General features: G+C 36.6%; 3 protein-coding genes and 1 pseudogene across 5 annotated transcripts; 2 read left to right on the top strand and 2 right to left on the bottom strand.

Annotated features, from left to right (window-relative positions):
• The first annotated feature begins 1771 nt into the window (after positions 1 to 1771).
• On the top strand, positions 1772 to 4295 carry LOC113274007 (putative NAC domain-containing protein 94). 3 transcript variants are annotated; one of them, XM_026523562.1, is made up of 4 exons: positions 1772 to 2157; positions 2250 to 2659; positions 2942 to 3246; positions 3360 to 4295. In XM_026523562.1, the coding sequence occupies exons 2-4, from the start codon at positions 2479 to 2481 to the stop codon at positions 4068 to 4070; spliced, it is 1197 nt and encodes a 398-aa protein (XP_026379347.1). In that variant the 5' UTR covers positions 1772 to 2157; positions 2250 to 2478; the 3' UTR covers positions 4071 to 4295. The 3 variants fall into 3 exon arrangements, with proteins under 3 accessions (XP_026379347.1, XP_026379348.1, XP_026379346.1); XM_026523563.1 differs by having other exon boundaries at positions 1772 to 2659; positions 2945 to 3246; XM_026523561.1 differs by having other exon boundaries at positions 1772 to 2659.
• A 1190-nt stretch (positions 4296 to 5485) lies between these two features.
• Positions 5486 to 6587, top strand: LOC113274006 (glutathione S-transferase U10-like). The gene is made up of 2 exons (XM_026523559.1): positions 5486 to 5904; positions 6000 to 6587. The coding sequence occupies exons 1-2, from the start codon at positions 5578 to 5580 to the stop codon at positions 6372 to 6374; spliced, it is 702 nt and encodes a 233-aa protein (XP_026379344.1). The 5' UTR covers positions 5486 to 5577; the 3' UTR covers positions 6375 to 6587.
• Positions 6588 to 6707: 120 nt separating this feature from the next.
• Positions 6708 to 8723, bottom strand: LOC113275943 (60S ribosomal protein L34-1). Its single transcript, XM_026525528.1, has 4 exons — positions 8541 to 8723; positions 8116 to 8195; positions 7214 to 7323; positions 6708 to 7016 (listed from the first exon to the last, which is right to left on the bottom strand). Exons 1-4 carry the CDS (start codon positions 8617 to 8619, stop codon positions 6923 to 6925), a joined length of 363 nt encoding a protein of 120 aa, XP_026381313.1. The 5' UTR covers positions 8620 to 8723; the 3' UTR covers positions 6708 to 6922.
• Positions 8724 to 16375: 7652 nt separating this feature from the next.
• Positions 16376 to 20785, bottom strand: LOC113274005 (annotated as a pseudogene).
• Positions 20786 to 25793: the final 5008 nt, after the last annotated feature.

Below are 25793 nucleotides of genomic sequence, written 5' to 3'. Positions count from 1 at the left end.
TTTTAGGTAATCAAGAGAGATACTGAAGTCGAGTTGGGAAGAATTTGACTCAGTTATTTTTAAAATTCTTAACGTAGGTTGCACGCTTGGGTTATATAATCTAGGTCAAGGACAGACCAAAAATGTATAAAACGAGGGCTACATTTGTAGGATTTCCATTAAATTTGGCGTGTCCCTAAGGGTAGAAGGTATTTTGACTTAAAACATCTTATACATTTATTAGAAGGTACTATATGCTTGTTAACCATATAGCAGACACTGTTTTATAGAACTTAAGAAAATTATAGGAATTAGGTTTCTAAAACATGTTCAAGTTTTCAAGTAATGAAGAAGAAGATTAAGTAATTCAAAATGAGAGAGCTGGGTACCACAGACGAAGTAGAGAAATATTGTTATTGCGAAGATTGAATTGTTATGACTAAAATATCCCTATTAACCGTTGGTTTTTTGGTATTTACAATTTGACTTGCTCATAAAATCTTTGATGTTTGAGTTCTTACAAAATTTGTTGCGATTGATTTCAATAATGGGACAAGATCAACAATTGGTTCAATGTTTGTGCACCATTAACATTCGTCTGACTTTAGGCAATTTGTTTCTCACTGTCTTCACTGGTGAATGGAGGCCATTAGTTGATAAATTTTCACTTATGAAAAAAATTTCTTAAAATATTTTTCCCTTCTGTGTTTTTTTGTTCCTGTTTTTACTTTTAAGATACGATAATATTTATTAATCAATTCTTCCGCTTAAATTTTAGAGCTAGGAAACAAATTTTGGCCACAGAGAACTCTTGGAGCACGAGGCATATTATGGGCTAGAATTCCAGGTTTGGGTCGCAATCTGCATTGCGGGGTGTTGGCAATTTTTGTATCACAATGAATAATCTTAGGGGATTTTTTTATTGCAATAAACAACTTTGGATTACAGTTTAAGTTTTGTTTTGGATATTGGGCAAATTCCAGGACATGAAGCTGAATTTAGATCAAGATACAAATTTTGAGATACTAACCAAGATGTATATTTGCGAGTCATATATTTTGGTTCACAAAATGAGTTATGACAGCATACTTCGGATCACAATATATATCAAGAATCATGAGGCATATCCCAAAGTAACGAAGCTTCTACAAGAAAGTGCGGAGCCCCGAAGAAACAAGCTAAACAAATCAAACTATTCCGAAAACAGGAAAACGACTATGGAGGATGGAAAAAAGTCGATTTTCAATTTACAGTAATATCATTTAGGACAATATCGGAGAAAGAATTAAGAGTTTTGGTCCACGAAAAAACTTTGATCTTTGTTTCAATGATAATGGCTTCTGGAGGCTTTTTTATTTTATTATTAAAAACTCTTTCGTAAAAAGATGAATTATATGCCACGGTATAGATTTCCAGAAGAAAAAGAGGAAGGAAAAAAAAAAAGTAAATTCTAGACCACATTATGACATACTATGGAGCGTGATAATGATATTATTCAAATTATAAAACCAAAATAATCAAGTCACGTTTATGAGGGCAAAAGAGTCACCATGCTAACAAGGGGACTACTCCAAGAACAAGAAGAAATGAAAGCCCCAACAAGACGATTTTACCTATAAATGGAAGTGTTCTTAGATGTTCCTTAAAACATGGTTTGGTAGGTCATTATTTAAGGGTTTAATTAGTGTTTGTGTTTATGTTTTAAGCAAACTAAAATGCCAACTAGGTGCCCACCTTTAATACCAGGAATCTTCCGTAACATCCAAACCACCCCTCTCTGACAGGTCAGAGATAAGAATAGAAGCAACTGTAGAAAGAATAGAACTTCGGATTTTTGGATCCTTAAACAAACAAGTAAAATAATCAGAATATCTTAACTCTTAAAAGGGTCTCACAGGAATTTGCAGAGAATCTTTGGGATTGAATATAAATTTGAAATCTTGTATTGGAATTTGTTTTTTTATATGTTAGAAGCTCTTGTTTTGTTTTGATTTGTAAGTTTTCATGACTGATTTTTATAATCTCAAAAATCTGCTGAAATTGTAGTCATCTTGAGATACTTCAAATTTGGATTTAAAAACCACATCAAATGGTGTTAAGAGTGGTTTCATGGAGAAGAGATTGAAGGAGTAGTCCTTTCCCATTTAAAATCAGATCTCTTTGACTTTGGGTTTCTTGGTAGTTGTTCACTTATGTACAGTAAGAGTTCTATGTTATAAATTTATAATAGGATCACATAATTCTATACACTAATACAGCGTCTATTACAGTAATCCCCGAAAAGGCGGCTGAAGCTTCGGAAGATATCACCTTCTTGGGAACCATATAATGACCTTATAAACCAACATTTCATTGAAGTTCTCTTCATGTTATAGCTAGCTTTTTGCGTTCATCACTCACTCGCTACAGTTCAAGAGAAAGATCACCATCTTTCATTTTGTTTCAGCTGCTCTACTTTTTCACCTCAGTTTCAGAGCTGCTTATTAGCCAGCCGGAGAGATGGATGACAAGTATGATTCTGATAAGTTGGATGATATTATGTTGCCTGGTTTTCGGTTTCATCCGACTGACGAAGAGCTTGTGGGGTTTTATTTGAAGAGAAAGATTCAACAGAGACCTCTTTCAATTGAACTTATAAAGCAGCTTGATATCTACAAATATGATCCATGGGATCTTCCAAGTATGCAACCTTTATACACTGCATGGATTCTTTCATGTTGTGTCACGTTATCTTGTTTAACAGGAAATGGCTTTTAAAAATGAATTCCGTTCATACCATTTTAATTCTTCGTTTTTTTCTTTTCTTGCAAGAGCTTGCCAGGCATTATTTCTGGTTTTGCCAATCTTTTGAAAACTTTGAATCAGATATGTCAAGTCTTATAGTTTCTATGTTGTTTTCCAGAACCTGACGACTTAGTTGCATGAACTGACTGAGTTTTTTTGTTCTTTTACTTTTTGCAAGAAGAGCTGTCGACAACAGGAGAAAAAGAATGGTATTTTTACTGTCCAAGGGACAGAAAGTATAGAAACAGCGCGAGGCCTAATCGAGTAACTGGAGCTGGTTTCTGGAAAGCCACTGGGACGGATCGACCTATTTACTCGTCAGAAGGAACAAAGTGCATCGGCCTTAAGAAGTCCCTTGTGTTCTATACAGGTAGAGCAGCAAAAGGAGTCAAAACAGACTGGATGATGCATGAATTTAGACTTCCTTCTCTCACAAATCCAGCCACACCCAAGAGATTTACTGACAAAACTCTTCCTGTCAATGTAACTTCATTTTTCCAAATACTATCAATTTTCTTAAGCTAAACTTGCTATCTGAATCATATAGTTATACGAACTAATAAAAACGATTTGCGTTTGTTTTTCGGTTGTTACAGGATTCATGGGCTATTTGCAGAATCTTCAAGAAAACCAACTCCATGGCACAAAGAGCACTTTCCCACTCATGGGTCTCTCCAATACCTGAACTTAATGGGTCTCAGATACCTAATAAAAATACCAACTATACGCATTTCAGAAAAGAGAGCATGTCATGTATTTCTGAGGCTGGCTCAACAATCCAATTCTCTTGTAATAATAATGATTTGCAACAGTGCTCTCCTACTAGCTTCAGTCCTATTAATATCCCGTCTTACAAACCGGATATTAACCCAACAATGTGCAAGCAATCTCAGCATCCCACTTTCAATGGAGATCTCTCTTCAAATTTCATGTTCTCGTCTCTCGATATGGCAGGAAATGCCAAGTATACAGCTGATATTGCTTCAATGCTTTTAAACTTCCCTCCTGCTTTACTTGGAGATACCGATGATTGCCCTGACGATATAAACTTTAGTGGAACACAACAAGAATATGGCGGTTTCTCTAGTATGCTGCCACAAGAGATGCAGGGAAACATAAGTTTTGGAGAAGACGAAGAAGCTTGGTTGAGGAGAACTACGAATACTTTGAGCGCTAATGATCAATGGGGAACAGTTCGGTCAGTTGATTTTCCTTTCAACTTACCTATATCAAACTTGACATGGGACTCTCTGCCATGTCCTAGTGACATTTCAACAAGTTATTCCACAAACAAGTGTTATACTTGACCGGCCCAACCGAAGTAGTAATTTTATCTGTTTAATAATTAGTTTCCAGTTGGTGTAGGCTTAGAAACATATGTTGTCTTAGTTACTGTATTAGCTAGTGTACAGTTTTTTCCCTATTCCAACTATTCACGTTGGATTAGCTTAAGTCTTTCATTTTAGCCTTTATGATACAGGTTATAAACAAGATTTTAGAAGCTTCAGATTTTGATTAATGTGTTAACATGACATGAGAATCTCCTTTGTTTAACTTAAGCTTGTAAAAAATGCAACCTTATAAACTGTTCATCTTACTTGGGCAGTGTACGGAATAGTTATAGACTATAAATTCCTTGAATGAATTAGATCAAATTATTACATTTTACCCCTGCTGATAGGCTCATATCCTTCAACAAAAATAACTAACAGCCCCCAAATAATCTTCGCCTCTGCTGGTCGTCTCCCATAATGTGGCACATCGCAAATGCATTATTCATACTTCCTCACTAGCTAGCTCACATTCTCGTCGTTAAAGCTAGCCCTTGGGAATAAACGGCACATATCCAGGTTGCCCGTGTTACGTGGAACTAATAATATGCCAACACTTTGTACCATCCATCTTATCAGGGAGACTATTGAAATTCCTTCTTATGCTATTCTCAGATTCTCCTTTATCACCCAGACAGTGCTTCTCTCTCCTTCCTGCAGCTTGAAATTTCTTAACTAATATTGGTTTCTACCGTTCTTCTCACATAACTATGTAAACCCCAGTAAAAGCTTATCACAGCTTTTTTTGCTTGATCTAATTGAGGTATAGAGAATTGTCACTTCCGGAACATCTGATAATTTGAAGTTCTTTCAACGGGCAACTGTACATGTAATTACTTGTAGTGGAAAAAAAAAGACCACTCGGTGTTGTTTTTTTTGGACAAAAATTTGAGATCATAATTGTTTACGTGTAAATAAGAGTGGGCAGTGCATCCAATATATCAAGTCTTAATGTAGGAGGCGTGTGCGATTTTAGCTGAACGGCCGATTAGTTACGTTTATTTTATGAATCGGGTGGATTAGAATTCCGGTACCAAAAGTCAAAATGGCCGAGTTGGTCTAAGGCGCCAGTTTCAGGAACTGGTCCGAAACGGCATGGCTTCGAATCCCATTCTTGACATAGTATTTTTAGTTTTGACATAATTTCTTGACGTTTTGAGGTCCCTCTTGTGCGGGTAAAATACGCTTAACGTGAAATATATGCAGTATTAATATTAACTATACTTCTTTTACTAAACAAGTTTGACCAAAATGAATTCAAATTTTAAAGTTTCTACTCAAAATTTATAAAAAAATGAATTCAACAGATAACGATTCAAAAAGCATAATCTTAAGGATCGAGAACAATATTTGCTAAATTGACATCTTGATTGTCTATATAAAGCTACTAGAAAATGAAGGTCTAAAGTTCAGGATACACACAAGAAAAAGGTTTCAAATCACAGGCAAACCAGTAGAAACAAATAGGAAAACTTTGAAAATAATGGAGAAAGAAAAGCAAGCAGAGGTGAAGTTACATGGGATGTGGGCTAGTGATTTCTCAAAGAGGGTCGAGTTAGCTCTCAAGCTTAAAGGTATACCTTACGAATATTTTGAAGAAAATCTACCTAACAAGAGCGATGACCTCCTCAAATATAATCCTGTTCACGGGAAGGTGCCAGTTCTGGTACATAAAGGGAAACCAATCGTGGAGTCACTTGTCATCTTAGAATACATCGATGAGAACTGGAAAACTGCTCCCCGTTTATTCCCAACAGACCCCTACGAAAGAGCCAGAATTCGCTTTTGGACAAAATATATTGATGATCAGGTAAATGGCAACTCTATTTTTATCTTCTACCAACATGATTTGCATCTCATAGAACTTGGGCATACCAACTAATCCTAGTACTTTCATGTCTGCAGTTATTCAAAAACTTAATCACGGCTATGAGAAAACAAGGAGAAGAACAAGACAAGGGAATGAAAGAATTTGCAAAGAACCTAGATGTGCTAGAGGAAGGAATTAAAGAATTCTATTCATGTGCCAAACCAGCATTCGACGGTGAATCCCCAATTTTTTTAAGCATAACCCTGATTGGAATTTTGGGACCTTATAAAACGTTTGAGAAAGTTGCTGGTGTTAAGCTTATTCACCCAGAGAAGAACCCATTTCTCACTAATTTGCTGCATGCTCTGAGTGAACTTCCTGAAGTAAAAGAATGTTTTCCTCCTGCAGAAAAGTTTGCAACCCTTATGCAGCATTATAAAGAGCTGTCGCTTCAACAATCCAGCACCTAAACCAAGCAATGCCAACCCTTCCATGACCAGTGCCTTCGTTGTTTACAATAATAACAATAATAAAGTTGGTACTAAATTGCTTATGTACCATCTGTATGATGATGTTATTTTCTGAGTGCTGTGTTCAGTTTGTTTCAGTTGTGTTCTGAGTGCTGTGTTCAGTCTGTTCTTGTAATTGAATTACAAGTTGAAATACCATTTTTGTTGTGTTCAGTTTGTTTCCTTGTCGATTACTATGCTCTTAATGCTCAAGGTTTCTTCACCACAAATAAATAATGAGCAAAAAATCGGATTTAGGTTTCTCCAACACAGCCAGCTAAATGAGTAACTGAATAGCCATAATCCTGATGATGGATTTGTCATTGATATTCAAGATAAAAGAGCTCAGAAGTATTTGGAACTAAAACTCAAAAGGAAAACTGAAAATACTATTGAAAAAGTACCAACATTTTAAACCCATATTTATGTCACAAATCATCATCATCATAATCTACTTGAAAGTCAAAATTTCTTTCAGCTAATATAACTCAGAAAAAGTTTTCACAAATCTAGCTCTTTCCAGCAACCTTCTCCTTCTGTTTCTGGATCTTCAAAACCTTCTTGACAATCTTCTGCTCCTCAACCAAGAAAGCACGGATAATCCTACACGTAAAACACAGAATTTTTTCAGTTAGCAACATTCATTCAAGTTATAAATGTAAAAGGTGACAAAACTATACCATAAAGCAATCATCCAGCCGGAGGCAAGTAGTACATGAATCTTATTAGAAATGAAATCAAATTCCTCTTCAATGACAAGTACCAAAGGTCTCAAATAGATAATAAAAAATGTTACAAACCTTTCTCTGACTGCGCTTCCAGACAAAACTCCACCATAAGCACGGTTGACAGTCCTTCTATTCCTGGAGAGCCTACTCCTCTTGTACTCTGCAGGCCTCAAGTGGGGAATCTGTGGCGATGATAACATTAATCATACGCAAATTCCATAAAAGGTGACAAAACTATACCATAAAGCAATCATCCAGACGGTGGCAAGCAGTACATGAATCATATTAGAAACGAAATCAAATTCCTCTTCAATGATAAGTAGAAACATGATTTCACATCAGGAAGTTTTTTAGCACAGAGCAATATGGCATTGGAAACTTTAATCAAGAAATTGCAACAGTAAAGACTATACACGGCTAACTGGAACATTAAATCATAGAAGACAACAGCACCTGTTAGGAACTACAAATAACACATTATAAGATACATCGTAAGACTAAACTTTGTAGCGCAAGTAAATCATCTGATGTTGCAACTGCATATTATGCAATCATGTTATAGAACTTCGCTTGTTAATTAATAGTCAACATACCTAAGCTTCTTACATAGTACTACGTCAGAATGACTCAAGCTGTATGACTACATTAAACCTTTTCCACACCAAGTATCACATAATTAGCGTGCATCATGTCTTTGATATAGCATTCTATACACTAGACATTAAGCCAACATACAAAAAACTAAGTTAACATAGGCATCTTTGTAAGTACATCTGAAACTCATTAACCGCATAAATAATAACAAAGAATAAGAAATTTAACAAAATAAAAACATAACTAAACAGATTTATTAGCTGATAGATATTATACCCAAGTAAAATCTTTATCTCTAGTACTGCTAGAAATTATAAATACAAAACATGTAATTAAAAATAAGAAAGCTGCACTTAGTTCAACTTAGGCAAATTTCATACCCCTTGGATTCTCTTTCCAGTAACAGGGCACTTAGGTCCACTTGCCCTCTTCTTAGTCCTCTGGTAAACATTGTTTCCACCTACAAATTCAATCAGTAAACATTAAACATAGGAAACAATATCATAAAACAGAAATATTGATGAAGCTATATAAAATTAAAAGATTGCAGATCAAGATCACAACCATTATCTACCAGCAAATAAAGTAACGAGAAGGGTTCAGATCAAAATGGATTAACCTCAACACACCCATCTTTAAAATGACTAGAGATGAACACCGCATTTACAGATAAAAGTAGATTTACAGATAAAACTACAAGCAATAAGAAAACCAATAACAATATGATAAACAAACTAATAGTTCATCATCATGGAAGTGAATTTAGCTAGGGTTTATACAGAAAAGATTGAAGAAGGGAACTAACCAGGGGTTTTGACAACCCTGTTTTGGTTGGATTTGGTGGCATAACTGTGTCTTGATCGGTAAATAAGCCTCTGAACCATCTTCTTCTTCTTCTTCGATCTACTTACTCCTGGATTAGGGTTTTTCTTTCGCCGCTCTGGAAAATGTGAAAGAGAACGAGAGCACAGGAGAGAGAGGGTTTTATTTCTAGACAGGAGACTAATAAACGTAAATTTCCAAACCCTAAAGTGCTAAATCAACGGTTACGAATTGTTTTATTAAGCGGTTCAGATTTAGTATAAGGTGGACGCGTTTAGGGAGGATTCATATGGACCCCCAATAGGATTCTTGTTGAAGGGAGCCCAGGTCGAGCTGGGACAGGAGTTATAGCGCAAACGGTTTGCGCTACTTGAGTCTTGTTTGTTCTCACGGCTGCAAATACACCTTGCAAATTTTCAGCGCAACTGTGATCTGGCAGCACAGTGGTTGGTGATATCTAGTGAATTAGTGATGCTTCAGCATTATAAGTTTGCACCTATGCAAACAGCGATGCTCCACTGAGTTATACAACGGAAGACTTATTTGGATTTTCTCATTTTCTTCAATTAAATCACATATTACAAAAAGGGGTAAATGCCATTCTTATACTTCACATAAATTGGGGAGCACTTACGAATCAAATAGAATACATTGACAATTCTTCAACTAGTAAATTCATTTTCATTAGTTTAGGGGAAGATTACAAAAATCATGTCCAACCAATGGACTTACCAGCTTATTCTCTAAATAAGATTAAAATACACTCTCTAGTACAACGTGGTGCCTCTACACTTGAAGACCTGCACTTTTAGAAGTTCTCTGGCCTATTTATAGTGCGAAGAACCAAGGATATTCGTGTTCAATTGGCATAACCTATGAACATCCATCTGTCCATGGGAAATTATCCTAACCGCAACAATGCCTTTCTAAGTGCTAGCTTTTGTGGTGGCTTGCATATTAACACTGCACTTGTCCTCGACGGTTAAATGCCAAACTTGGTTATGACGCCACTTTATAACCGTCTCAAACCAACTCCTTTCTCTGGCATATGTGTGATGCGGATATAACTTGTAACCGACATCCTGAGAACATAGCACTACACATGTTTTTCCTAAGCCAATGTACAATTATCATAGAATTATACTCGTGTTTGCATGATCCAATGTACAACTATCTTAGCACTATAATCATCTTGGCCATGCACTTAACTCATATTGATGCCAACATCCGAGTAAAGTCATGCCAATAATGTCTTGCCCTGCTGCTTGGCTCGGCTTCATACTTTAGGTGCATCACTTGCATTTTTTTTGCCAAGCAATAGACAACAAAGTCGTATTTGGCACATCACTGTTGCATATGAACTGTCCAAGCTTTGGCGAATGCTTGGACTAATGCATAAGTCATTTCATGACTTGCATTACATCCCTATTTCCTTCGTTGAGATGGGTCAACTCTGAATCAAGGATATGCAAAACTATCGCATAATGTTGCACATCTCAAGTAGCTTTTCTTGTCTAGGCCATCATGGAACTACATCGTCGGTTATTGTAGCTTAATTGACCAGACCACCAACTTCAGTAATGTGCCATCATTGTGATTCACTGACTTGGACGGTAATAAACCTCTCCCACCCAATCCATTCAACATCGTTATTGAACGTAACATTAGTTCAGGGTATCTTGAACTACTTGGCCTTGTACGTGTCTGAGCCACTCTAAGAAATCAGAAAACTTATTTGGCCTTCATCCCTGCCAAAACTTTCTTCATAGTACCATATGCTAACGCTTAACTTATGCGTCTTTCCATTAAGCCTATGAATTCAAGTTTCACTGTCACATCATCGACTATGTTTTAATTCCACTTCATTCATACCTGAATACTCAAAAGTTATTCCAAATCTGTTGTTATGTCCTTGCATCATCATATAAATCTTTTCTCGATCATTCCATGTCTAAGTGTACACGCCAAATGTACCAACATATCAAAAGAGCAAACGTAGAAATGTTAAATCCTCCATGTTTCATCAACCTTGCAAGTTCTGTCACTTGCATGCAGTTCTCAATATCCCTGCTCAATACAATAATCGGCCGCACGAACAAGGGATACTAAGATCCATAGGGTACCCAAACTCCTGATAAATCTCATTTAAGCTTTCTTCAAACGAGCGGGCAGGGGAAAACATGCTTGTCTTTTCTTTGTCACGCTTTATGTCGTACGGATTGACATTCCTAACACCCTTAACTAAACATGGTGCTTTTGGATATTGTATGAATATCCCACCTTGGTGGGGCATCACTGTTGCTTCTGCTATCTGGAAAAAGTTGTTACCAAGTATCATCTCAAAGTCATTGAGATGCATTACCATAACATTGATGCATCCATACCACTCACCAACTTCAAAATTTTCCATTGATATCCCCTTGATAGTCTTAGCTATATCAGTCACAGTCTTCATGCAGTGATCATTCTGATATACCTCTAAACCCAAGTGCCCTGCCACAGACAAGCTCATTATAGTGTGCGAAGCACCTATATCAGCTATACCCCAAAGATGATGGTTGTGAATGCCAACTTTCACATAAACCAGGCTAGCACCATTCATCCCTTTTTATGCTGCAGCATTTGCTTGTGCTACTATATTGCATAGTAGAATTGGATTAACATGATCGACCTCATCACCTTCATCTTTCTTGCCACTTCCCTCGGTGACTATTACGAACAATTTTTCTCTCTTAGGACAATCACACGCAAGGTGAGGATCCTTGCATAGAAAACTCCCACTGGTCATGTTTATTGCGGCCAAACTATCATCCTTTTGATAGTTATTTTCCTTAGCCTCAGAATCTTTCTTACTCCCATTATCCTTATCCTTCCGGCCTTTCTTGTCCTTTTCCTTCTTATTAGTATCATTGAGGTACTAAGTGATCTAAAATCAGCAAGGCTGTCTAATATTGCAATGACCGAAGGTAAATATTTGGCACCCTGCCTTCTTACTTCGTGTTGAGCCCATGCTTGCAAACCAAACGTAAAACTAAACAACTTATATTACTCAGACATGTTGTGAATATCTAGCATCAGAAACTAAAACTATTTGACGTATTCCCATGGTGTACCAGTATGCCACAGCTTACGCAAGTTTACTCAAGTTATCAAAGATGCATTGTTTGGCAAGAATCAACCCTTCAATTTTTCTTTCATGATAGCCCATGTCATAATGCATGAATGACCCGCAATACAATCGTCATCAGTTTTATTCCTTAACCACAACTTCGCATCACCTTCCAGGTACATGCTAATGAGAGCGACTTTTTCCTCTTCTAGGGTTCTCACGGCTTTGAAGTACTGATCCACGTCCTACATGAAATTCTCCAATGCTCTTCTAGGGTTCTCACGACTTAGGTTCAGGGACTTTAATCTTCGTAAAGTCTCCACCACCACTACCACTATGAGTAGCCTTATCTGTGCCCATCATACCCACATTCTTCTTTGGAATCCTAACTCCTCAGTTATTAGTTCCTCCACAGAGTATGTGAACATGTTCTTAACAACATTGATTTTGCCTTACAAACAAAGTAATTAATATCGTGTGTCGGTATTGTATTGGCCTGGTACGATACACCTATACAAAAGATTATATAGGTTTTTATCGGTGATACATCATTAAGAATATAATTTTAAGTATTTAAATCATTAAGAATATAATTTTATTAATATTTAAATCTAACAAAATTGGTGTCATATGATGCATTAATTTTCAAGATCAAAAGTTCACATTACAAATTATAAGGTACAAAAGACGAAGATGATTAGTAAGAAGGGTTATGTTTACAAATTTTCAGATCTTAATAATTCATTCTACCAAATTACCCTTAACGATATAATCAGTGTATTGGTGAACCTGATATGTCGGTTTGTACCGGTCGGTATGAGCTTTTTTATCATCCAATCCTTGTATCGTCGATATTTTAGATATCGTAAAGGTTTTCCCGATACACGATAAAAACCTATAATATCGGCCGATACAACTGATATTGACTACATTGCTTTTGAATCAGCATGTGCTTCTTAGTTGCAGCCTCGACAGATTGGTGCATCTCAGCAGCATAGGCATCTAATACCTGAATGCGAGCCATTACCGTATCATCATGATTAGTGTTATTGGAATGGCGTACCTCTTCGCCCATCCTATCTTCCAAATACGTTAATCTATCTACCAAGGTATCCATCCGAACTTTCTTATTATCCATTGCTAGTTCAGCGACAAAACCACGAGCAAAACAGTGAAAATCTTCCAAAAATAGAGCAATATGTGCTCTGATACCCAAACTGTCGCACCTACAAATACACCTTGAAGAAAAAAAAATTGCGTAATTGTGACCCAGCAGAACATTGGTTCAGTGATATGTAGTCATCCAATAGTACTTCATCCATATAAGTTTGCACCTATGAAAATAACAATGCTCCACTGAGTTATGCAACGAAAGACTTACTTAGATTTTCTCTTTTCCTTCAACTGTATCTCATTCTATAAACGGGGGTTAATGCCATGCTTATACTTCACATAAATTTGGGAGCACTTACAAATCAATAAAACACATGAACAATTCTTAAGCCAACAAATTCTTTTTCATTATCTTAGGGGAAGATTACAAAAATCATGTCCAACCAATAATGGACTTACAAGCTTATTCTCTAACTATGCTTAAAATACACTCTTTACTGCAATGTGGTGCCTCTACACTTGAAGACCTGCACTATCTATCCTATTTATAATGTGATGAACCAATCCAATCCATGTGCAACTGACTTGCACAAGCTATGAACAGCCATCTGTCCACTGACAATTATCCTAAGCGCAACAATGCCTTTCTAACTGCTAGATTTTATGATCCACGCGTCCTCGGCGGTTAAGGAATGTCAAACTCTGTTATAAAGCGACTTTATAACCGTCTCAAACAAACTTCTTGTTCTGCCATGCGTATGATGTGCATACAACTTGTAACCGACATCGTGAGCCAACATCCATCCAACATAGTGATAGGATTATGAGAAAACCTATTTATATAATAACCGCAATCACACGGTACTAGTAGAGGCAAGTACGGGTCAAACCCACAGGGAGCGGTGGAAATACCAATAACTAATATCTCTAAACGGCTAACCAGAAATGATGATTTTGTATTTTTGAAAGAATAATAACAGAAAAATAAATTAAAGTAACAAAATGAATCTAATGGAAAGACGATAACCAGGGTTTAATGTATCCATCACTATTTCTATTCGATTATTGAAATGAAACATAACTCATGAATTATTTATTGTTCGTTCTATTGACATCACCTATTACATGTATTAGAGTCGCAAATATCACTGGGAAACCCTAAGCATGGCACATCAAAAGACTAAACCAAAACACGCACCATCAAATTGCGTTAGCGAGAAAATTATACGAAACTAAATTTAGGTTCTCAAATAATACCCGACTATTCTAAGCATACACCATCAAAGAATTTAACCCAAGCATGAAATATCAAATAAGTAGACAAATATGTTTTCGATCCTATTGATTAAGCTCAAAAGTTACTGTATCGTATAAAACCAGTGAAGCAACAACTAATTTCATCATTAAATTAATATATAAAATCATGAAATTAATTTATTCAAATCAAAATAGCCTCAAAACCAATGTGTTTCAAATCAAAGTGGTCTAATGCTCAAAAGTGGTTTCAACATGAACCCTAGTTATAAAAATCTAGCAAGACATAATTATGGGTTTCTTAAAACCCATTAAAATGAATTAAAAGATAAAGATAATTTAAACTGTCATCGCCATCGTCACCCGACGATCGATCCTCTTCTTCTCCTCCTGTTTTGTCTTCTATGCCTTCACGACTCTTCATCTTTCTCTGTTCCCAGTATCCCCAATCAGCAACTCCTCTTGGTAATTAAATAATTTGATGGCAAATCAATTCAAAGTCTCTGTTCACGTAAATTCCTAAACACCAAAATCCAAGATTTGTTTCCATGTCCAACTAATGTACCTTCTTTTCTTTGTCCAATAAACAACCATTATATTTTGTGCAGACAAGTCCATTTATTGCCGTTTTCTGCACCGGGGTAGGATTAGCTTGAATTACCTAGAAACGACTCAAAACAAACTTATTAAAAAAATAACGAGGCCTAGCTAATGTAGTTACGTGTATAATTGTGTTGCACTTACGTGCTTATCACATAACATTGTACATGTTTTGGCCTAAGCCAATGTGCACATATCATAAAACTATACTCGTGTTGGCCTGAGCCAATGTACTGCTATCTTAGCGCTATAATCTTCCTGGCCATGCACTTTACTCATATTGATGCCAGCATCCGAGTAAAGTCATACCAATCATGTATTGCACTGCTACTTGGCTAAGCTTCACACTTTCGGTGCATCACTTGCATTCTTTTTGACGAGCAATAGAAAACAATGTCGCATTTGGAAACTCCACGGTTGCATATGCATTGTCCAAGCCTTGGCCAATGGTTGGGCCAATTCCTAAGTCATTGCATGACTTGCGTTGCATCCCTAATTTCTTTCTTAAGCTTGGCTAATTCTGAATCAAGGATATGCAATAATATCGCATAATGATGCACATGTCAAGTAACCTTTATTGTCTCGGCCATCATGGCGCTACATCCTAGGCTATTGTAGCTTCATTTGCCAGGCCACCGACTTCAGTAGCCCGCCATCATTGCACTTCACTGACTTTGACGGTAACAACATCTCACAGACACTAGTGGAAAAAGCGTGATGTTGACTTAATCCTTGAATGTGTCCCTTCACATATATTTTATATTTCCTATTTTACCCTTCACTACCCTTACCATTTGAGCTACACTAATCATCTGCGCTACAATAACATGTCTCATACGAAAACCATTTTGTATGCGTTATTCATTCTTAATTGAAGTCACCCAATTTTTTGGCAAGCTTTTAAAGCTCCTAGACAAACAATAGTAAGATGAGCTGAGCAGGGGCAGTATTACGACCTTCTCCCTTGTCAAAAACCCACCATCAACATTGACTTCATATGTATAACATACCCTTGTATAATTCCTTTTCAAGTTTAATATTCGTTTTGGGCTTCAAAAAAATAAAAATGCTCTCAACAAAAAGGGAATATACGATTTAATCAGGGATTTTGATGTCAAAAACCCCCAACTCTGACATACGTGAAAAGCCAACAACTAATTTGTAATCGTCATTCTTGAGCCAATGTTGTATCGTTGTTCATCAAAACACTACACCAATTTTAGTGATTAGCAACGGTAGGCTAGTTGCAAAGTAGGGTCGCAACAGTTCAGCTCTTCTACGAAAGTCGATGTTGCAAATTTTCGCAACGGCTCTTAAGAAGTTGCGAATTATCAGTGCAACAGTTAAAAATGTTGCAAAGTGAATTTTTGCAACAGTTTCAACAGTTGCGAAATTAGATGGTCGCAACAGCTGCAGACAATTGCGAAATATTTGCAACATAAAAAAAAATAGTGGTTTTGACTTGTCAAACCCTGGTTTTGACCTGGTCAAAATCAGGTTTTGCACCGGTCAAAACCACTATTTATTTACTTTTTAATCAACTTTTAATTCTTCAGTTCCTCTGTTTTGGAAATCATTCCCCTGCAACAATTTCAGGCAGAATTACAGTGAAATTCTCCGGCTCTTCTTAGGTAAAAACATTCAATGCAAATAACCATAAGTTTTTAAGAGATGTAACTTAGGCAATACATAGCCATTTCATACGTTGAATTATAAACACCAAGCATCATTGACAAGTATATAAATGTTTCCTAAGTTTTCAGAATATAGAAATTCTGCAGTTGCAGTTGTAATGTGAAGTGTAATAGAAGTAGTAGAAACAATCTTAAAGGCACAAGACTGGAGACAAGCTCAATATTCATTACCTACATGCTCAAACAAGTATAGCTTCTTGTTGCTTCATATCCAGCCTTGTAAATAGTGGCACTTACTGCTCATATCTGCGACCTGCAAAACCCATGTACACCATCAGAGAAGCCATTGTCAAAAAGAATTGTATAAGTGAATAACAACTTTCACTGACACTTAAACTAAAAAAGGCTATACAAAAAGATTAGTGGTAAAGAAATTTGTTCCCACTTTCTAGGTGATTTCAGAACTCAAGGACTACTATTTTTCTTCCATATCTAAGTTTAATAGATATGAAAAAGGTTAACTAAAACGAAAGCTAGCGTAAATTATTTGTTTGCCTGTTTCAAAGTAGCTTCAGAAATGCACATACCTATTCAGCCAAACCAATTTCTTTTAAGATGATAAGGTTCTCTCATTAGTCGTATCCACTCTTCTTCATCTTCATTACTGTTTATAAGAACAACACCATCTGTAGAATCAACATCGACCTCAACGGCCTCTTCTTCTTGGGTTCCATGCTCTTCGTGTTCTTCTCCGTTATCTTTTACCTACTGAGACAAAAAGTGAAACAAATCAACTTCCAATTCCCATCACGGAATATATAAGAATAATAAAAGGGAGCATTTTACATAGAAACAAAGAAATTGCCTGGATGGATGAATACCATTTGAGAATTTTGCATGCGATAAGTCTTGCGGATGCACCTGTTCATCAAATAGATTTCGACTTCTCAGATAAGAATAGCAATAGACCAATATCAAATGAGCGAGGAAACTTCATTTAAAGCAAAAAATCACTACTACTTACTAGAGTCTCCGCAAACTCTTCAACTTTGGCGAAAGATTTCATTCTCATGAAGTCAACACCAAGCAAGGTGATAAAAACACTAACTGAAGCAAGCAAATGCCACTTCTATCGGTTAGATAAACTTCACAAAAGCCTGCAATAAACATATGGATTCATGATATACACTCAGACGACTAAATACCATTGAATTCAGAAGCAACTTGTGGGTAAAATCCAATTAAATCTCGAAATCAGAAACAAAAAACATTGGATTCAGAACCCTGCGCATGCATGTAGGTAAGAGAATTAATCAAATAATGTTAAGTAAAACTAAAAACTACATTTGTACCCCTTCAACTGCAGAAACTGCATTTGAACCCCTTGTGATATGTAGATATTGACTTTGAATAACCTCTTTTCTTAGTTTTCTACTATTAGAATTGGGGTTGCTGCAAAAAAGAAATTTTGCATCTCTCAAGTGTAAATTCACGAGGTCATTTGCACCAACAAAGAATAGGTAGTTTCTTTGGTATAAAATCTAAAAACTAAAGAACAATAGTATGTTGGATGCAATAAATCTTAGAGATGAAGTCCCATATAATGTTACGTATATATTGTTTTAAAAAGAAGTACCAAAACGTCAGGACATCCAATAGCTTGATGTCAGTATCCTCTACCAGCCATTTCGCGCCATCCTTCATTAATCCAACATAGCTTGTGTCAAACTCTGTTTTCCACATGAGCTTCCTGAGTTGCAAACAATAATTGGTTATGAATTTACCTAATTATACAGATGTTACTAAATAAAGCAGGTCACTAAGATCTGAGGAGGATACAGAACGGTCGGTGCATAATGTCACAAACTCTGAGGTTCATATTTCAATTGCCAGAAATAATCCATGTGAATTTTGTCCAAAACTGAACATCTAAACGGAGATATGATAATCTTCTTGTGATCCAACCATGAATGTAACAAGTAAACTAGCTCTTCCAATAAAAAGTTCTTTATTTGGGCATGTCAATTGTCTAAGTCATTCACTTTTTCTCGCTGAAGGGAGTACTGAAGTTTTACACCACTAGGTATGTGGATAGTCTTTATAGTTTATACTAAATCCTGGAAAGCAAATGTCATCGAAAACAGCAAGCAGGAAGATAGTAAAGCCTCTTAATTGAAAAGGTTTGATATATTACATTATGAATCATGATAGTCACTTTACCAAAATTACATCACAGAATTTTGTATGAAAATTAACATCTTCCAAAATGATGCAGATAATATTGGTAAGTTCCTAGACAACATTGTGATAAGAAAAACTATGAAGTACCTATCGGTGTTTAATGTTCTGAAAAGCACGCGCCTAACTCCTTTAGGAATGTGTAAGGATTTCATAACTTCAGCTGTAACACGCAAGAAACTGTTATGAGCTAATTAACCATTGAACTATTAAGATTTCACCAACAATAAAACTTCACATTAAATGCAAAGAAAATACACTTATAGCTGGTTTAATTATTTTCTTGCATTTGTTGGCGAACCAAGAAGGTGTCCAAGGTTAAACAACATTTTTAAACTACTAGTTAACAAACAAAAGATGCCATTTGTAAGCGATTTCAGCGTCCTGATTTTTAGGTAACTTTCCAGTTCTATTGTTTTGGATTTGCCACAGGATTTTGGGCTCCAAGGTTGAACAAGGAAAAGCCAGTTTCTGCACCATATTCTTGCTAACTCTGGTTTTGATTCAAATCCTAAAGTAGTAGGATTCAATTCAAAAATTGGAAAATTTTAAGTCAACTAAAGGATGCTTTATCTAATGTTCTGTAATCTAACCTGCACCCAAAGAATTTTTTACTTTTCAAAAACATGTAAAGTGACAATTAATCATGGTAAACTGAATTTACAGAAGTTGATTTGGGTGTCGAAAATTACCGGTTATATTACTGTTCCTTGGAACATCCACTAAGAATGCTGGACCTGTGAAACCAACAAACAAGATTGTCAGCAGGGCCAATCAAAACTATCATGATGTTAAAAGCAGAACCCTTTATCAATTAAGTCAATAGCATCAATGATAACAATTTTGTCTCAAGAAAGTACATAAAGAGAGTGAGGGTGGGGTTTATACCATTGAGAACCTCAAGATCAAGTGTATCAACATCAAACCCAGCTTCAAAATAATGATCAAAAATATGACCAGGTGCATCAACATGAGTACCTGTATGAGTAGGCAACTTCATCTCGGAATTATTAGCAAGAGATCCAAAATTGACTTGATCCTCTGTAGATCCCCCAAAAGGCATAGTAGTTCTATAAGTATGGCTAATATCAAGTATTAAGTATTCTTCCTCCTCCCATGTACTTCCCTTCTCTCTGGAACTAATTCTTCATCAACACTGTTCCAAGTTTTACATGATTCTGATAGGTAAGCTTTGCAGGAATCTGATGTTGCTACTACAGATGAAGTGATAAAGGTACATAGTGTACATGGTAACAGCAGAATCACCTGAGGATTGTTACTCTTCATCATTATCTTGTAATTTTGTCTTCGATTGAGCTGAAATATGTTTCACAATTTACACTGCTGGCGTGAGAAATGAAATACAATAGTTTTTTTGGTTTTTATGCGCGATAAAGCTTTATTTTTACCCTTGGAAATAGTCAGCAACACTCCACTTGTTAAGTACTAGACTAGACGGGTAGGGATCCAAGGGCACAGCTCAAGGATGCCCCCAAATCAAATCAATATATCTTAAATCCTATATAAATTTCAGAAATCTGCGATTCTTTTACAAACCAAAAAGAAATATTTCGAAGCAAATTGTAAGCAAGTTTCAGAATAACACATATCAATTATGTATAATAAGGCTCATAGAGAATGCTCAACTCCAAGAGATTAAGAACCTGGATCTAAAAAAAAAAACCAGAGGAGAATCAAAATCAAAAAAACATTTTGATTTTGTGAAAGAGATAAGAAGATTAATTAAAGCACCACCAATTGTATACCTCATCATAACATATTCCATAAATCCTACCAAAAATCATCAATCTCATAAAAAAAAATTAGAATTAAGTCACAGAAACAAAAGCCCTAAAACATGCTAATAAACAATCTCCAAAACCAATAATCAAACATAAATACTCGAATTGAAACTTTGTTGTTTCTTACAAAGTATGATTTGATGAAGATGACTCCCCGAGAGATTCAAAACCCTAACCACACTGCAATAAAGAGGCGTACACTAAATTAGCCAAATCAAACTAGGAATTTTAAGAAATATATCGGTTTTAAGAAAACGCTAACCTTATAGTATCGAATAACTCCTCAGCTGCACTTTTTTTTGTGATTCAAATCGTCCTCAACAACGGTGTTAGGGTTTTCACTTGAGAAAGATTAGATCTACAGATTCAGTAATCTTTTCGTATAGAGACAATAAAAGAAAAGAGATTCAATGGTGGCGGTGGTGAATGAAGGCAGCTTCAGAGCTAGGGTTTGCTGGAGAAAGAATAAAGAAGAAGTGAAGTGAGGAACTGAGGATGAGATTTTTTTCAATAATGAAGAAGTGAAGTGATAATAATGTTATGCCGAGTCAGTTTTGATCTGATTGGGCTGAATAGCCAACTAGACCGATTCAGCTAAAAAGTGTAGGCAACCATACTAGTTTTCCACACGCGCACAACTGGATTTAGTTGCGAATCGCAACAGTGGGAAACTGTTGCGAATTTTATACAACTAAGATTAGCAACCGAAAATTCGCAACAGCCGATAAGCTGTTGCGAATCTGAGTTGCTAAACCCCATATTGGGTATAGTGAAACACCATGGCCTTCAGATACTCTCACCTGGACACTTAAGATACAACAAACTAATGCCAAAATGCTTCTGAACTGATGCCAATGCTACATTATGTAATATATGCTCCATTTGACACATACTTCAAGCCGAGTAATAAACAATACTGATGCATTTTACTGTGCCATTTTCCTGCATGCACTAACCAGGCTTTGATCAGACCTTGGACCAATACTTAGGCCACCGCATGGCCTGTTCCATGTCCTACATCTTTATTGAGTTTGGCTAACTCAAATTCTCTGACATGCACTGATGTACTATCGTAGCAGTCGTCCTTGGGATCACATTGTTTAATGCTATGAAGCTTCATTTCACCGACCTATATCGCTTCTTTGCTACGCCACTAACTAGGTTGTTAATAGCAGTCCACCAATAATCTCAAAATTGGAAGATAAAGCAATGCGAAAATTTAGTGACAAATTTTCTTCTAAAGAGTACTACGAATGGCTGAGTAATCAAAGTCTCTCAACAACTCAGGTTCATCATTTCCCTATAAATGCATTTGGGTCTAACATATTCCACCAAAAATTCTAGTTCTTTATGGGATAGGTTGTGTAAAATGACATCCCAACAGCTGACAATTCAAACAGGATGGGATGCTTGATACTATGTGCAGCCTTTGTCAACTAGAATAAAAGTCTTTTGCTCACATATTCCTGCGCTTCTCCTTTTTTTAATAGAAAAACGTAGGACTGGAAATCCTAAGTTGAGTACAAACCAGAGCTAATGGTAAGCAGAGTACCATTACTCCTAGAATTAGAGTTCTTACAAGCCAGAGTCAAATTAAAGTTGTCCAAGTTTTGAAGTTTATGGATAAATTTAAGGCTTATCAAAATAAAAGAAATAACATTCAGTCTGCTCTCATTATCTTTATTGTCTTCTCTTCTAATTATTTCATGGTAACTGAGGTGGAATCTTCTTTTGACTGCATTGTGAAACATACCAGAACTTCCATGGATTCAACATAAATTTCGACATTTGTGTGATGCAATCCCTTGACCTAATCGAAGGCTAAATCCGATTCCATTGTTGCTCTTTATTCTCCAGATTGTATCGGATATCCTTTAATCTCAATAGTGTGTCCTGCAAAATCCATAGTTATAAGTGCAGTGAAAAAAACTAGGGATTATGGGTCCTGCAAAGTTTACATTTTGATGATTATTCCAAGTGCCTCTGTTTGATCAACACTGCTTGGATAGTAAAGAGCAGTATCAGCATGACCAAACCCATTCTCATAGTCTTCATCATGAAGAATAGAATTAAGGATATGGTCATACAAGTGATGAATTATACTATAACTACTCAAATGTTATTTGATACTGAGAGTGGTATGCCTAGCATTTAATCGAGTGTGGTTAAAGATGTAAGCACATCTAGCTTTCCAGATATACCAACAACAGTCGCATAAATGTTGTTACTGGAGTGGTTAGATCGAGAATCAAACCAAGAGTTTAACCAGTACAGGAAGTTTGTGGTGGAATCAAACTTTCCATGGGATGGTCCGAGCAGCAAATGCCAAACCGAAGTTGCAGCAGGGAAATTTAGGAACATGTGAGTCATAGTTTCCTCCCCACTATTTCATAGCTTGCAAATGGGGTCACTATAATTGAGAATGTTAGCAGCTTTAGCATTTGTAGGGAGAATTACATGAGCACATTTCCAAAGAAAAATCTAGATGACTGGAGCAATATTCATACTTCATAGAGCTTGCCAATTGCTGGTTTGAATATCATTTCTATACAAAGTATCCATCTTGGTTCTGTAAAAGGATTTCATTGTGAAGTCTCCAAAGTCATTTAGATTCCACATGATTTTATCATCTTCACCTGGATGTGTGGCAGTGTTCAGGATAGCCTTGGCAGTAATAGTAGTAAACCAATCATTAATCATAGTTGTATTCCAATCACCATTGTGTAAGAGGATATGTTCAACCATGAGAATATCAGAAGGGAAGTTAGTAGGTTTAGGGATTTGAGTTGTTATGGTAGGAATCCATATATGATTTTGATTTTCTTGTCATTACCAATTCTCCAGGAGCTATGTTTTTGAATGTTGTTCATGCCTTCCAAAATCCCTTTCCATATCCATGAGTCTCCCTCTTTGGGATTGGTATCCATATTGAGAATATTTTTTCCAATTAACTATTTTGCATCCATGAGCTGGTACCAGAGGGAATCTTTATCTTTCTTCATGAAACCCAAGCCTCCTAGATCCTCTGGTTTACACACAACAGTCTAAGCTTTTGGGATGTCTAAGATTTTACCCCAGAAGAAATCTCTTTGAAGCTTGTTCAGGTTTGACAGGTTTTCTTTGGGAGCTTAAAACAATTAATTTGGTAAATACTAGTAGTGGGGGTGACAGAGTTAATAAGAACATGTCTACCAGCTGGGTTTAGGAGGTTATTCTTCCAACTAACCAATCTGAGCTTAAGTTTATCAACTCCAGGTTTGAAGTAGGTAATTTCACTTGCATGGGTGAAAAGGGGGGGACCCAAGATACTTATCATTTAGCTGAAGGACTTGAACTCCCATGTTGTTGCTAATAGTGGTGCTTGTAATGACCCATCCCTCCACTGATACTATCCCCACTTAGCTAATGCGTCATCCGACAATGTGGGGTTTGGGGTTTTCAACGGGCATCGCTGCGGTCATCCAACAACAACTTCCCGGGAGGTCACCCATCCCAGGATTGCTCCCGCCTGAGCACGCTTAAATGTAGATTTTTCTGCCAACTCTGGAACCAATTGTGCTCAAAATGCCTCGGTATTAGGAAAGGACGGACCATTACTTATATTCCATTAACCACTGCCGAATATTGGGGTATTACAATACCACCACCTTAAATTGGAGCCATCCTCGGCTCCGGAATATATACAATCCCAGATCTCCAACGTTTCCTTCCCCACCTAAACTAACCCCGTCCAGCGTACCTTCCCACCATCGGCAGGTGAATCGTCATCGGCTCTGATACCATTTGTAATGACCCGTACCTCCACCGATACTATCCCCATTTAGCCACTGCGGTCATCCGACAGTATGGGGTTTTCAACGGGCATCACTGCGGTCATTGATAGATACATTTTTGTGTCTGAATTGTCCTCAGTGTCTCTATGGCTAGTGCTTGATTTTGTACTTATTATGGTGTTTTATGTTTGTGTAGGTGTTTTTGGAGAAATACACTTGTGCGAAAAAAGTTGCTCAAAAAGTGCTATTTGGACCCCTGGAGGACAATTGCTATACGGATCCCAAATTTGGCTAAGGGACACCCAAGGTTATGCGTAGCCCAAATTCATCCTCAGCACCCAAATTTGTCCTCAACACCCATCTGCTATTCGCACCCCAGAAAAGGATAGGGGCACTTCATCTTCAACATTTCACAAAAATATTTTGGCGGGAAAATATTTCCGTTCACTGGCAGATTTTTCGATCGGATTTTGGAGGAGTTTTTGTGTGATTAAATCGCTGAAACTTTATGGGTAGTTGTGATATGTCCTAATAGAGCTGGTATGGGTGTTTGTTTCGATCAAATTTGGCTTAAAAATCCGTGAGAAGAAAACAGGGCAGCACGTGCATGAGAGGAACAATTCACGGGATTGCATGAGTTTTGGAGAATTTAAACGTGTTCTGTTCATGTTTGATGACTCGAGCAAAACTTTGGACCTTGACAAAGATAAATAAGGAGATTTTGCAGATGTAGAAACGCGTGAGAAGCTAAATCAGGGAAGAACATATTCCCAGAATATTTTCTTTACTGCCCGAGTTCAATGAAGAATATTGAGAATTATGGCTTGAATAAATGAGGCTGAGGAGTATAAATAGATTGCTTGGATCATAGAGAAGGGGGACGGAGAGTTTGGGGTCGAGAGGAGAGATCAGAAGGCGTGAATCAAGAGTTTTCAGAACTCTGTTTCTGCTGCTGCACCAAGAACACGAAGAACAAAAGACCACCAGAGGCGGTCGTTTATCAACAGTGACAACGACGGCCACACGAGGGTCGCAGAGTTACAACAACAACAGTTCTTTTCTATCGTTCTTTGTAACAGTGTTTTGCAACAATTATAAACGTTGCAAACACCCAATTTTCATCATTTTCTCCATTTCATCATTTGTACACCTACTTTGAGCAATGAAATCAATTTTTGAGTGTGTTTCCAACATCATGATGAGCTAAACCCAATCCTTGGGGCTGTGGAGGAAGCCATTGTTTCGGTAAAAGTGATCTATTTTTGTTAATTAATTACAACAACTCTATTATGATTTTTGCATTGAACTAAAAATTGTTTATATGATTTTGATTAGTTAGGTGTATTTTCTCTTGATAGAATATGCTTGCTTTAGGGTTTTGATATTCTATGCTTGGATTAACATCTATTCTTTTGGAAATCTACATGTCTAGGCAATACTATTAGAATCAATTTGAATGTTGAGTTGCATAATTATTGTTTTATTAAATCACTAATATCAACCAATGGTGGAATCCTAGCCATATTCTCTCCATAATTTTCACAACATCTTTTTAATTTAGTTCGCTATTTTTATTTATTAAAAAAAAATCTAAAAATCCGCTTTCACAAGTCTTGAACGAATCATATTGCTACAACAACTTTGAAAATACATTAAATTTTTGGTGCCGCTGCCGGAGACTTGTCTTTAGGCTAGAGTTTTTAGATTTTTTTT

This window comes from Papaver somniferum, chromosome 4 (assembly GCF_003573695.1).
Source record: "Papaver somniferum cultivar HN1 chromosome 4, ASM357369v1, whole genome shotgun sequence".
Lineage (NCBI taxonomy): Eukaryota > Viridiplantae > Streptophyta > Magnoliopsida > Ranunculales > Papaveraceae > Papaver > Papaver somniferum.
The sequence above is the reverse complement of the archived record's forward strand: the minus strand, read 5'-3'. Positions and strand labels throughout refer to the sequence as shown.